This window comes from Papio anubis, chromosome 1 (assembly GCF_008728515.1).
Source record: "Papio anubis isolate 15944 chromosome 1, Panubis1.0, whole genome shotgun sequence".
In the NCBI taxonomy this organism is placed as follows: Eukaryota; Metazoa; Chordata; class Mammalia; order Primates; family Cercopithecidae; genus Papio; species Papio anubis.
The window spans coordinates 148,728,764-148,741,928 of record NC_044976.1 but is presented as its reverse complement, the minus strand read 5'-3'; the positions used below and the strand labels follow the sequence as shown (position 1 = coordinate 148,741,928).

Below are 13,165 nucleotides of genomic sequence, written 5' to 3'. Positions count from 1 at the left end.
GAGACTACAGGGGACTACAGTCATGCTACAGGCATGTGCCACCATGCCTGGCTAATTTTTTTTTTTTTTTTTGTAGAGACGGAGTTTCACCCTGTTACTTAGGCTGGTCTCAAACTCATGGGCTCAACTGATCAGCCCACCTCAGCCTCTCAGATTATTGGGATTATAGTTGTGAGCCGCTGCACCCTGCCTTATTTCTAGCTTTTGATTTAAAGTGAGACACCTGTAACTCTTCCTTTCACTTGAACACTTAGAGGCCATTGTAGAGGCTAGTTGGCGTCCTTTCAATATTATTGTGTCTCAGGGAATACAGCGGCCTGAGGAAAGGGAGATTGGGTACAGCTGGTTGGTGGAGCAGTCAGAACACATACAACATCTATCACCTAAGTTTGCATTTTATATTCTTGTGGTTTGTGGTGCCTCAAAACAATGTTATTGTATTGCAAATGCCAGTACCAAAGATTACTGATCATAGATCACTACAACAGATATAACAATAATGAAAAAGTTTGATTGTGACATTTACCAAAATGTGACATAGAGACATAAAGTGAGCACATGCTGTTAGAAAAATGTTGCCACAAATCTTCAGTTTGTGAAAAATGCAGTATCTGTGAAGAGCAGTAGATTGAAATTCAATAAGATGAGGTATATAATGTTGCACAGTAAACCTTGGGAACAATTTGTTCTGCATTTTCTGTGTTTACCTATAATTTTTCTACTCTGTTCACAGGAAAATAAACATTGGTACTATGAATGGAAATTCAAAGCTACAGTAGGAGAAGCACCTGATTATGATTTCTCATGTTGTCACAGCCTTTCAAGTGAAATTTTGATTATGTTGAAGGATACACAAGTACAGAGTAGTTGCAAGGTTATTGTCTGTCATTAGGATGACTATTGAATCTTGCTGCTACTTTTTTGAAAATTTTCAAATTAGGTTGTCTTTGTTAAATATATTAGTTGTAGAAATTATTTCATTAAAATTCATCTGTGTTTTTTCATTTATGCTACCAGTACTATTTTTTCTCTTTGTGGTGGACTTTATTTACACAACATTTTATTGTGAAAATTTTCAAGCATATAGGCAAGTTGAAAGATGTGTACAGTGACGTTTTGCTATATTTTCTTTATCACATATCTCTCCATAATCTGTCTTGTTTTTATGCATTTCAGCATGAAGTGCAGATACCAGTGTCCTTCACTCATAAATACTTTAACATATTATCATTAATAAGAGTTCAATATTTGTTTACATTTTGTTTAGATAAGTTTACATACAGTTAAATGCACAAATCTTAAGTGTCCCATCGTATGTGTGACAAACATATATCTATATAACCCAAACCCCTATCAAGATATAGAGCATTACCAACACCTAAAAGTTTGCTTCTTGCCCCTTCCCTGTCAATCCTTGTCCTCAAGCTCCCTAGAAGGAACTTTTTCTACTATATATTAGTTTTGTACGTCCTGGATTTTAAATGGAATCATGCCGTACAAACTTTTTGTATCTGGCTTCCCTCCTGCAACATGTTTTTGGGATTCATCCATACTATTGTGTTCCTCAGAGGTTCATTCCTTGTTATTGCTGTTTGGTTTAAATGTACCACAGTCTGTTTATCCACTGTCCTGTCAATGGGCACCTGGAATATTACCAGTTTGGGGCGATTTTTAAGTAAGTCTATGATAAGCATCTTTATGTGTATATATGTTTCTCTTGGGTAAATAGCTAGGAATATAATTTCTGGATCATAAGATAGGTGTATGTTTTATTTTATAAGAAACTAAGAGACTTTCCAAAAGTGCTTGTGTCATTTGATATTCCCATCAACAATGTATGAAATTTCTGGCTGCTTCACACTCTTACCAACATTGGGCATTATTAGCCTTTTTAATTTTAGCCATTCTGGGGCATGTGCAATGGTATCTTATTGTGGTTTTAACTTTCAGTTCCTTGATTACTAATAGGCTAAAGATTTTTTTACATGCTTATTAGCCACTAATACATCCTTTTTTTTTTTTTTCCTGAAGTATCTGTTTACATCTTTTGTCTATTTTGTGGGGCTGGAGTTCTTTGTATATGTTAGATACCAGTAGTTTGATGTTTTGCAAATGTTTTCTCCCAGTCTGTTGTTTGTCTAATTCATGTGTTAATGGTCTCTTAAAAATTTTATTATTATCAGGAAACGGGAAAACATTGTTTCTTTTTAGATTCAGCAGGTACATGTGCAGGTTTGTTACCTGGGTATGTTGTGTGGTGTTAAGATCTGGGCTTCAAATGAACTTACCACCCAAATAATGAATATAGTACCCAATAGATAGTTTTTTAACAGTTATCTCCCTCTTTCCATCCCCACTTTTGGAGTTCTCAGTGTCTGTTGTGCCCATCTTTGTGTCCATGTGTACCCAGTGTTTAACTCTCACTTATAAGTGAGAACATGTGGTATTTAGTTTTCTATTCCTGTGTTAATTCACTTAGGATAATGGCCTCCACCTGCATCCATGTTGCTGCACAGGACATTATTTCATTCTTTTTTATGACTGTGAAGTATTCCATGGTGTATATGTACCACATTTTCTTTATCCAGTCCGCTGTTGATGGGCACCTAGGTTGATCCCATGTCTTTACTATCATGAATAGTGCTATGATAAACATGAGAGTGCAGGTGACTTTTTGGTAGAACAATTTATTTTTCCTTTGAGTATATCCCTAGTGATGGGATGGCTGGGTAAAATGGTAATTTTATTTTTAGTTATTTGAAAAATCTCAAACATGCCTTCCACAGGGGCTGAACTAATTTACGCTCCCACGAACAGTTTGTTAGCATTCCTTATTCTGTGCAACCTCGCCAGCATCTGTTATTTTTTGACTTTTTAATAACAGCCATTCTGACTGGCGTGAGGTGGTGTCTCATTATGGTTTTGATTTGCATTTTTCTGATGATCAGTGATGTTGAGCATATTTTCATGTTTGTTGGTTGCTTGTGTGTCTTCTTTTGAGAAGTGCTTGTCTGTTCATGTCCTTTGCCCACTTAATACCATTCTTCTGTTGTTATTCTGAAGTATTTTAGGAACAAAGAAATGAGCATGTTCCTTTATCGTATTTGTTCTGATGATAGGATTCAATGTAATTGAAGCTTACTTAATGCATAACGCTTTATTTTTGGTTGTGCACTATTCTGAAAAAAATGTCTCAATTCATATCTGCTTGTCAAAGTTTAGTGGAATAGAAACAATAAATCAATAGAAGTACAAGAAGATATGCTTTTGGCATTTATTCCATTGCTTAAGTGTTTTACTTTAGCTGAATGGGGAAGATTAAAGCCTCTAATTTTTTTTGTATTTGTTTCAGATAGAAATAAGATCTTTTTAGGGTACTATTAAATATTAAGAACACTTTCGTTAAGATTTCTCAACAAGTAGTTAATGCATTTAAAGATATTCTCAGGTAGTCTAGTGGGTCGAAGCATAAAATAACGTGTGCATTTTCTGGGTTACTGTTCTAAGCTTTTAGATATTTACGCAATTATTAATATTAATTTATAGGCACTTGAATTTACTTTTTTAAGGGATAAATATGTTGTACTATAATCATAAACACTGATTCATACTTTCTTATTTAGGCAAAATAAGGAATAATGAGCATTTAATCTAGCTGACCAGTAGATTTTTTCCTAAGATTAACTCATTTAGATTGTTTTCAAGCCAGAGAATTGGTTTTACCTATTGGGGCTCTTGCAAATTTGTTTCTAGATAATATTAGTGATAGGTAAGTGAGTAGTGTCATTTTAGATTTGGTATTGTTATTGGGAGGGTTGAATTTAATTGTTGCACTTGAACTGAGAACTAACAAAAACAAATGTAGCATAATGGATTATGTTGGGTTTGGTTATTTGTGAGAAACTTAAGATAGAAGTCAATTTCTTCCTCATGGCAAAAGGTTTGGAGGTAGCCTCAAGCGTGGCAGCTGCACAGTGACCCGGAATCCAAGCTCCTGTCTTGTTGCCCTGTCATTTTTTAATGAGATGTAGTCTTGCTATGTTGCCCAGGCTGACTTGAACTCCTAGGCTCAAGTGATCCTTCTGGCCTCAGCCTCCTGAGAAGCTGGGATTATAGGTTTGCACCACTGCACCCTGTTTGTGTCATTTTTAACCTTCCATTTCTTGGTTCTTCTTGGAAGGGGGAAGGGACAAAGAAGAAAAGGAGAGAGAGGTTGTATGTCATTTGTCTTTTAAAAAGATTTCTGGGAAGCTACAGTATAACTTGTTTATATGCTGTTTGCCAGAACTTAGTTTATGTGTATGCCTAACTGCAAAGCAAGCTGGCAATTACAGTTTCCCCCCCCTCCGCCCCCGCCCCTGGGCTGTCATGTACCCATTTGAATAAAAATTGAGGAAGAAAGCAAGAACACATATTTGGATAGCAGTGGACAGCCTATTCTATAGTAAGTAAAGCAGTATACAGAATGTTAGGAATCCTCTAATTGGCTGCCACTTGCCTGCTGACCTTTATTTGGTCCTAGGCTCTTTCAGGACACTGGTAAAAGTTATAGACCCTATCCTTAGAAAAATGCACCTGTGTATATATATGTATGCATGGAATTCTGTGAGATTATTGTCTCTGGAGCCCATCCGTGAACCATTGCCTAAGAGGTTGTGTATGGATCCACTGTAAAGATTTCCTGTTATAGGCTGGGTATGGTGGCTCATGCCTGCAATGCAATCCCAGCACTTTGGGAGGCCTAGATGGGAGAATCACTTGCATCCAGGAATTCGACATTAGCCTGGGCAGTGTAGTGAGACCTTCCCTCTACAAAATAATTAGCTGGCTGTGGTGGCATGTGCCTGTAGTCCCAGCTCCTTGGGAGGCTGAAGTGGGAGAATTGCTTGAGCCTGGGAGGTTGAGGCTGCAGTGAGGTTGAGATCACTCTGGGTGACACAGTGAGACTGTGTCTCAAAAAAAAAAAAAAAAAAAAAAAAAAAAAGAAGATTGTCTGTGATAACATTTCACTCTAAGTCAATTATTTATTTATTTTTACATGGCTTTTAAAAGTTTTTGTTATTCACTCACACAGTCAATAAAAGTTTGCTAGCATGCTCTGTATTTTAGTCACTATGATAGAACTTGAAGATTCAAAGAACTGTAATATGCTGTTAAATGCTTACTTTGTGCCTGGCAGGGAACTGGGAACCTTAAGTACATTATTCATTTCCTACATTTTACAAATAAGGAAATAATCTGCCTGAGATTTTACAGCTAGTGAATGATAAAGGTAATATTTGAACTCAGATCCTTTTAGTTATCATGAAATAGACACTTAACCATAAGCATGAGACACACTGGGCAGAGGATATTTTAGTGGTTCAGTTTCACTTGCCAGTCATATAGGCACTTGCCTTGCCTATATAACTAGGAATCTCTTTATGCCTCAGTTTTCTGTTAATACTCTGCAAAGGTACTTAAAATGTTTAAGTATGTGATGATGCTACTTTTCCGATTTTGTATTTTTTTATTGCAATCAGTATGATACATGGCATATGATAAATGTCAACTGGTAATCTAATCTAAGAGGACTACAAAATGATCATATTTGAAAATATCTTATCAGCATTCAAATTGTATATATCATTTAAAAATTCTATGGAAACCACCTTTTGATCACCTTGTAAAGCAGAACTGGCTGGTGCTGTATGTGTGTTCTTTTTTTCTCACAAGCATGCTGTTATGTATGCTGACAGCATCACACATGGAATTTAGCATAAAAGCTTTTTGCTTCAAGCTGAGGTTTTTGACCCCATTGATAATACAGATGTTCTCATAATTTCCTCTCTTCAGCCCCTTTATAAATCAAAAAGAGTAGAAAAGGGAAAATTATATGAGTAATTACAGTATTAGATTACTATAGAAAACCATTTCACTTCTTTAAAATTCTCTTTTCAACTTTAGTTTCAAATCACCAGCTTCTTCAATGGTAACTTTCTTAAATTGACAGGCTCTAAATTATGAACATACCGTTTATTTATCAGTTGACACCTTTGCCTCTTGTTTTATCAGAAACATTTTCTTTTCTAGCGAGAGTACTGCTGATTCTAATTGTAGAGATTAGATTTGACTTCAGAAGTTTGCATAATAAGCAAAGCAACTAAGTGATAGGCCTGCTGCTACTTTCTGATCTGTGGACATAAACTATCATAAACCAGTTTTTGATCATTCTTCCCTTAAGAATTGATTCTTATTTAATTGTAGGGCGATTTGATGAAACTGTTATCGAAGAGAGAAGACAATGTGCTGAAGACCTGCTACAGTTCTCTGCCAATATTCCTGCTCTTTACAATAGTAAACAGCTTGAAGATTTTTTCAAGGTTTGGTAGTCTTTCTGGAATATTTTCTATTTTATTAAATACTTTTGTTTTGTAATTCATAGTAAAGTAAAATAAAAAATACCATTTACTTTTGAATTTCGTTATTCACTATAAAAGTAGAAATTAATAGCTCTATAATAATGCTTATGGCATATCTCCTATTTCTTGTTTAGAAATTTATGCCTTTTTTTTTTTTTTTTTAAAGGAACTGGTTCTGCTCTATTGCTTAGCCTGTTGTTCAGTGGCCATTGACAGGTGTGATCATGGCGTACTACAGCCTTGAGTCCCTGGGCTCAAGCCTCCTGTTGCCTCAGACTCCCGAGTATTTTTGATTCATGGATCTTAAAAAATTGATGCAAAGAGCTTAGAGATTATTTAACTCACTCTGTCATAACTGAAATACTTTAAAAAAATGAAGTATCATGAAACTCCAGTACTTACCTTTACTTTTTGAAGTGTCTTTCAGTGGCAGATTACTCTTGGAATATAAGCCACTGTAAGTCTATATTAAATTTGTTATAATTGTATTGTCTTGGATAAAGATATAACAAAAATATAAAACTGCACAGTTTTAGAGAGCAGACCAGTGCAAATTATATTGCTGGAGATCATTAGGTATTAGTGTTTTAAGTTCCTAGACATGTGATGCTTTCTTTTAAGTTTTCTTTTTTTCCCCACCATTTTTAATAATAATTTTCTAATTTATTTTGAACTGAATCGATATATGTTGTCAGTTGATATCATTGTATTTAATTACCACATTTTTCCTGTTGCATTGAGTTAGCCTTCTAAAAAAAAGAAATCTAAGTGATTGTGCTGTAATTGTTTTTACTTCTTTAACTAAAATTTCACTTGTGTAAGTTAAATTTCTTAGACTATATAACCAGTGATATGTATGAAAGGTGGAATATTTAATTTTTCTGATTTTAGTGGATCTACACAGATTATTTATTTTATTTGTTTGTTTATTTATTTATTTATTTTTGCCAGTGCTTCGTCACCCAGGAATTTATTTTTTATGATCTGTTTCATCTACTGAAGAAAGTTCTTTTGAAAGACATTGCAAATTTACAGTAATAGAAATAATGATAGTAATAGAAGAGTAAAAATAACATTTCTGATGATTGACCGTGTTGCTTAATTTTTCACCATTCTGCAAATTAGGCTGAGATAATAAATGTGGTTTCTGCCTATGGCCCTATGCACATCTTTAGGATAAAGGCCAAGTCAAGTTGATAGAGTATTTAGCTCTTTGCTGTTCTTTGTTACAATTATTTCTATGTGTCAGGGAGTATGTTTTTTATGGAAAAAGACTTTATTATTAAACAAGAATATTGCTTTATAGAAATTGTGAAAAGCTGTCGTGCAAATTACCACATGCCATATGGCTAAAAAAATTAGGCATTATGGAAGTCCTTTTGAAGACTTTAAACAATTTAAGTAAAAGTTATGTGTTCATTGTTATTTCTTCTGGATCTGGGAATTGGTGATTGTAATCATTGCTGGAAGTCACTGGGAAATGAGACTGTCAGTTTCAGAGTTTGTGAAAGGTTGGACAGTTTAAGAGAAGTCAAACTAATCTTGGAAAGTATCTTAGAACTATCTTTAACAGTGTGCTAGGCAGGAACAGGATACTGATTTGGGAATATCACAACAGTGGTATTCAGTCATTTTAAATAGAGGTAATAAAGCAAGCAAGAAAAAAAACCAAACCAAAACAAAACAAAAAAAACCCAAAAAAAAACACAACTTGTTCCATTAGCTTGAACAAAAAAAAAGGTATTTATTTCTCATATGACAAGATGTATGAGTGAGGAAGGTAGTCCAGGGCTGGTATAGAGCTCAGTAATGTCATCAATGACATAGGTTTCTGGGTTTGGGTGTGAAAGGCGAAAGGCCAAAAGAAACATGCCAGTTTTTAAAAGCTTTCTCAGAAACATGATCTAGAGATAGTCCTTCTTAACATCTCATTGGCCAGAACTGGGTCACATGCCCATCCTTAATTTGAAGGAGTCTGGGAAGGTGACTCTTAGCTTTCTAGTTCTGATCATGGATGATGGTTGTGGGGAAGGTTTGGGGTAGCTAATTCACAGGGTGTGCTATAGTATCATAGTTTATTTTTCTCTTTAGAGACGTTGATGATGCCACATGCAAATGACCATATAGCCACTTGCTTACAAAACTTTACTTACTTTAAAAAACCACATATGTAAGAGTAGAATGAATAGTATAATGAACTTCTATGACCCATTGCCTGGTTTCAGAAATTATCAGTATATTGCTAAACTTGTTTTATCTACACCTTTCCATCCCATACTCTTCACTGGTTGGTTATTTATTAGTATTAGTACAGTTACTAATTTTCAGTAAATTTATAGAGTTTTGCACCTGTCACCAACATCCAATTTTATTTTATTTTATTCCTTTTTTTTCCCCCGGGACGGAATCTCGCTGTGTTGCCCAGGGTAGAGTGCAGTGGCAAGATCTCAGCTCACCACAACTTCTGCCTCCTGGATTTAAGCAATTCTTCTGCCTCCACCTCCCAAGTAGTTGGGATTACAGAAGTGCACCACCACACCTGGCAAATTTTTGTAGTTTTAGTAGAGACAGAGTTTCACAATGTTGGCCAGGCTGGTTTTGAACTCCTGACCTCAAGTGGTCTGCCTGCCTCGGCCTCCCAAAGTGCTGGGTTTACAGGTGTGAGCCACTGTGCCTGGCCAGCATCCAATTTTGGATCATTTCCATTACCTCACCTCTGTGTCTGCTTGCTATGGTGATCCCCTTTTCCATCCCAGCCTGGGGCAACCACCTTGTTCTGTCTGTAGATTTGCCTTTCCTCATCATTTCAAATACATGGAATTACACAATATATGAGCGTTTTGTTCACAACATATGTATATAGGTTTCTTTCACTTAGCATAATGTTTTTGAGCTTCATTCATGTTATGTATCAGTATTTTGTTATTTTATGTTGTGAAATGTATTTCATTGTATAGATAACACCACATTTTCTTCATTCATTGATAAATTCATGGACATGTTTGGATGTTTCTACGTTTTGGCTGTTATGACTAATGCTACTGTGAATATTTGCATACAAATCTTTGTGTGGATATATGTTTTCATTTTTCTTGGGTGATTCCTGAGGAGAGGAATTGCTGGGTCTTATGGTAAGTTTACGTTTTTAAGAAATTGCCAAACTGTTTTCCAAATGGAAAATAGCCAGTAATGTCTGAACTTATCAGTTGTTCCACAACCTCACCAACACTTGGTATTGTCTGATTTTTTTAACTGTAGCCATTCTAGCAGGTGTGCAGTGGTATTTCACCATAGTATTAATTTCAGTTTCCTAATGGCTAATGATGTTGAGCATGTTTTCCTATGCTTTTTTTATATATCTTTGGTGAAATGTCCATTAAAATCTCCCCATTTTCTTGATTAGGTTGTCACTGAGTTGTAAGAGTTCTGAATATATTCTGTATAAACAGTCTTATCAGATAAGTGATTTGTAAATACTTTCTCCCCAATCTGTGTAGCCTTTTAGTTTTCTTAATGGTGTCATTTGAAGCACAAAAGCTTTTAGCTTTGATGACGTATAATTTATATATTTTTTTCTTTTTTGGGTTATGCCTGTCATACCCAGGACTTTTCGAGTATCCCAGGGTCATGAAGATTTTCTTCTGTGTTTATTCTTAGAAGTTTTAATGTTACAATTAGGTCTATGATTCATTTTTAGTTCATTTTATATATGGTGTGAAGGAACAGTCTAAATTCATCTTCTGGTATGTGTATATCTAATATTCTGAGCATCATTTGTTGAAAATACTATCCTCATTGAATTGCCTTGGGACTCTTGCTGAAAATAAATTGACTGTAAATATGATGACTTATTTCTGGACTATTGATAAGTTCTATTAATCTGTGTGCCTGTTCTTATCCTAATACGATACTGTCTTGATTACTGTAGCTTTTTAAGTATTGAAGTCAGCTAGTGTAAGTTTGCCTACTTTACTTTTTCAAAATTGTTATGACAATTTTGAGTTATTTGAACTTCCATAAAAATTATTAGTGTCAGCTTATCCATGTGAACAAAAAATTCTCATAGAATTTAAAAATTATTTTATTATTTTACTTTTTTTTTTTTTTTTTAAAGAATTGGGGTCTCATGTTTGTCACCTAGGCTGGGATGCAGTGGCACAATAATAGCTCACTTTAACCTCAAACTCTTGGGCCCAAGGGATCCTCCCACCTCAGCCTCCCAAGTAGCTGGGACATGCACCACCACACCCAGCTGATTTTTAAAGTTTTTGTAGAGACAGGTTCTCATTGTGTTGCCCAGGCTGGTCTTGAACTCCTGGCCTTAAGTAATTCTCTTGCCTCAGCCTCCCAAAGTGCTGGGATTACAGGTGTGAGTCACCACACCTGGCTGAAGGTATTGGAAACACCTGCTAAAATCCTCCAGTTTGATGCTTTCCCAGCTGAGCTATTTTGGCTTGCTCCTCAGAATTCTGATTGGAATTGTATTGAATCTGTAGTTGTTTGGGGAAAGTTGTCATTTTAACAATATTATCTTGCAATCCATGAAAATGAAATGACTCTACATTTATTTAGATATTCTGTAATTTCTTTTTCTTTTTTCTTTTTTCTTTTTTTTTTGAGATGGAGTCTCGCTCTGTTGCCCAGCGGTGCCATCTCAGCTCACTGCAAGCTCCACCTCCCAGGTTCACACCATTCTCCTGCCTCACCCTCCTGAGTAGATGGGACTGCAGGCACCCGCCACCATGCCTGGCTAATTTTTTTGTATTTTTAGTAGAGACGAGGTTTGACCATGTTAGCCAGGATGGTCTCGATCTCCTGACCTCATGATCCACCTGCCTCGGCCTCCCAAAGTGCTAGGATTACAGGCGTGAGCTGCTGCACCTGGCCTGATATTCTGTAATTTCTTTAAGCCATGTTTTATAATTTTCAGGGTATAAGTCTGGAGCTTCTTGCCTTAAACTTATTTGTAAGCATTTTAATCTTATGATGCTATTTTGAATGAAACTGTGTTTTTTTTTTTCCATGTAGTAGTATGTTTTAATGGTTCATTGATGTTGTATCATGCGTCAGTACTTTATTCTTTTTTGTGATTGTGTAATATTCGTTTGTGTGGCTATGGATATACCACATTTTGTTTATCTACAATGTGTGTGGGTGCATATTTGAATTGTTCCCCTTTTGGCTATTATGAATGGTGCTGTTATGAATATTGACATGTAAGTTCTTGTGCAGATATGTATTTTTGTTTCTCTTAGATATACTAGGAGTGGAATTTAGGTGGGAAGTTTTTTTTTTTTTATTAGAGATTTAGAGGGTGTGTATGTGTGTACATATATTTATGGTTTTTTTTTTGAGATGGAGTCTCACTCTGCCGCCTAGGCTGGAGGTGCAGTGGTGCAATCTCGGCTCACTGCAAGCTCCGCCTCCCGGGTTCACGCCATTCTCCTGCCTCAGCCTTCCGTGTAGCTGGGACTACAGGTGCTGGCTACCACGCCTGGCTAATTTTTTTTTTTTTTTTTTTTTTTTTAAGTAGAGACGGGGTTTTTTTAAGTAGAGACCATCCTGGTCTTGATCTACTGACCTCGTGATCTGCCTGCCTCGGCCTCCCAAAGTGCTGGGATTACAGGAGTGAGCCACCGCGCCTGGCCACATATATTTATGTTTTGAAGGTTCACCCAGGAATTTTGGTTTATTTATATTTGCTATTTCATGAGTCATAGTCCTTTTAATTCTTTAATCATGTTTTCCTTTGATAATTTGAACATATTTTTAATAGCTGCTTTGAAGTTTTTGCCAAGTCCAACATCTTTGTCCCCTCACAGATAGTTTTGATTGACTGGTTACCTCCCATGTTTGGGTCACATAGTTTCCTGTGTCTTTGTATGTCCTGTAATTTTTTTTTGTTGTTGGAAAATCTGTATTTTCGATAATATACTATAGAACCCTAGGTTCTGATGTTCTTTTCTCCCTGAGGATTCTTGCCATTTTATGTTAGTGTGTTTAGTAACTAGCACTTTTTGTTAATGTGTTTAGTCTGTAGTAAATCTGTGGAGTCCATTTCCTGTGAAGTGTGTGACTGCTGGTATCTTTGCCCAATATTTAATTTTAATTTTATTTTTAAGCCAGGCTATGTAGGGGTTAGACCTGTGTCAGCATAGCTTTGTGGTAAGCCAGTGCTCGGTCATTGCTTGTGCTTAAACGCCTGTGCATTATATGCTTTCCTTTTAATGCTGATGATTTTTAAATGTGTTTTCAAAGTCTCAGCTGTTTTAAAATTTGCCCTGGCTTTTACTTTCCTCTGAAGTCTCGAATTTCCTCTGTGCCTGGGCACTGTCTCATGGTTTGCCAGGTATTCGTGGATAGCTTGACCCCTCTCTGGTCCCTACATAGATGGGTAGTGAGCTTTATGAAGACCCCCTGTGGCTATGTTATTTTTCTGGATCTCCCTACTGTCTGGTCTTTTCCTGACTGCAGCTTCAGGCGTGCTGAGCCATCACTTTTCCTTGCTGTATGTTTGGCCCTGAGATTGCTACTATTATTGACAATAATATTTGGGGTGGATTTTTATTTTTTTCTGTGCTTCAATCCAAATCATGTTAGCCTCCTCAAAAGTGAACCTGCTGGTTTTCAAGACTTGCCTTGCCTTTATGTAATTACTGTCATCACCCAGCTGGTATGGGGGTTGGGAAGAACCGAGGCAAGAACATCACAGACTTGCATAGTTCTTACCTGTGGTTCCGTGGTTTCTCAGTAGCCACTGTTTC

At 36.2% G+C, this 13,165-nt stretch overlaps 1 protein-coding gene across 22 annotated transcripts in view; it reads left to right on the top strand.

The window, feature by feature from the left end:
• The window catches only part of RPS6KC1 (ribosomal protein S6 kinase C1), a 211,674-nt gene that overhangs the window by 46,570 nt on the left and 151,939 nt on the right, over nucleotides 1-13,165 (top strand). For 21 of the 22 annotated variants that reach the window (XR_642595.3, XR_001898922.3, XR_001898923.3 and 18 more), the window contains one exon: nucleotides 6,247-6,362. The exons of the other annotated variant lie outside the window; for it this stretch is intronic. Coding sequence is in view for 7 of the 21 variants with exons in the window: in XM_003918804.4 (XP_003918853.2) it covers nucleotides 6,247-6,362 (116 nt within the window). In the remaining 14 variants the exon portion in view is untranslated. The remainder of the gene's footprint in view (nucleotides 1-6,246; nucleotides 6,363-13,165) is intronic. 22 annotated transcript variants of the gene reach the window in all.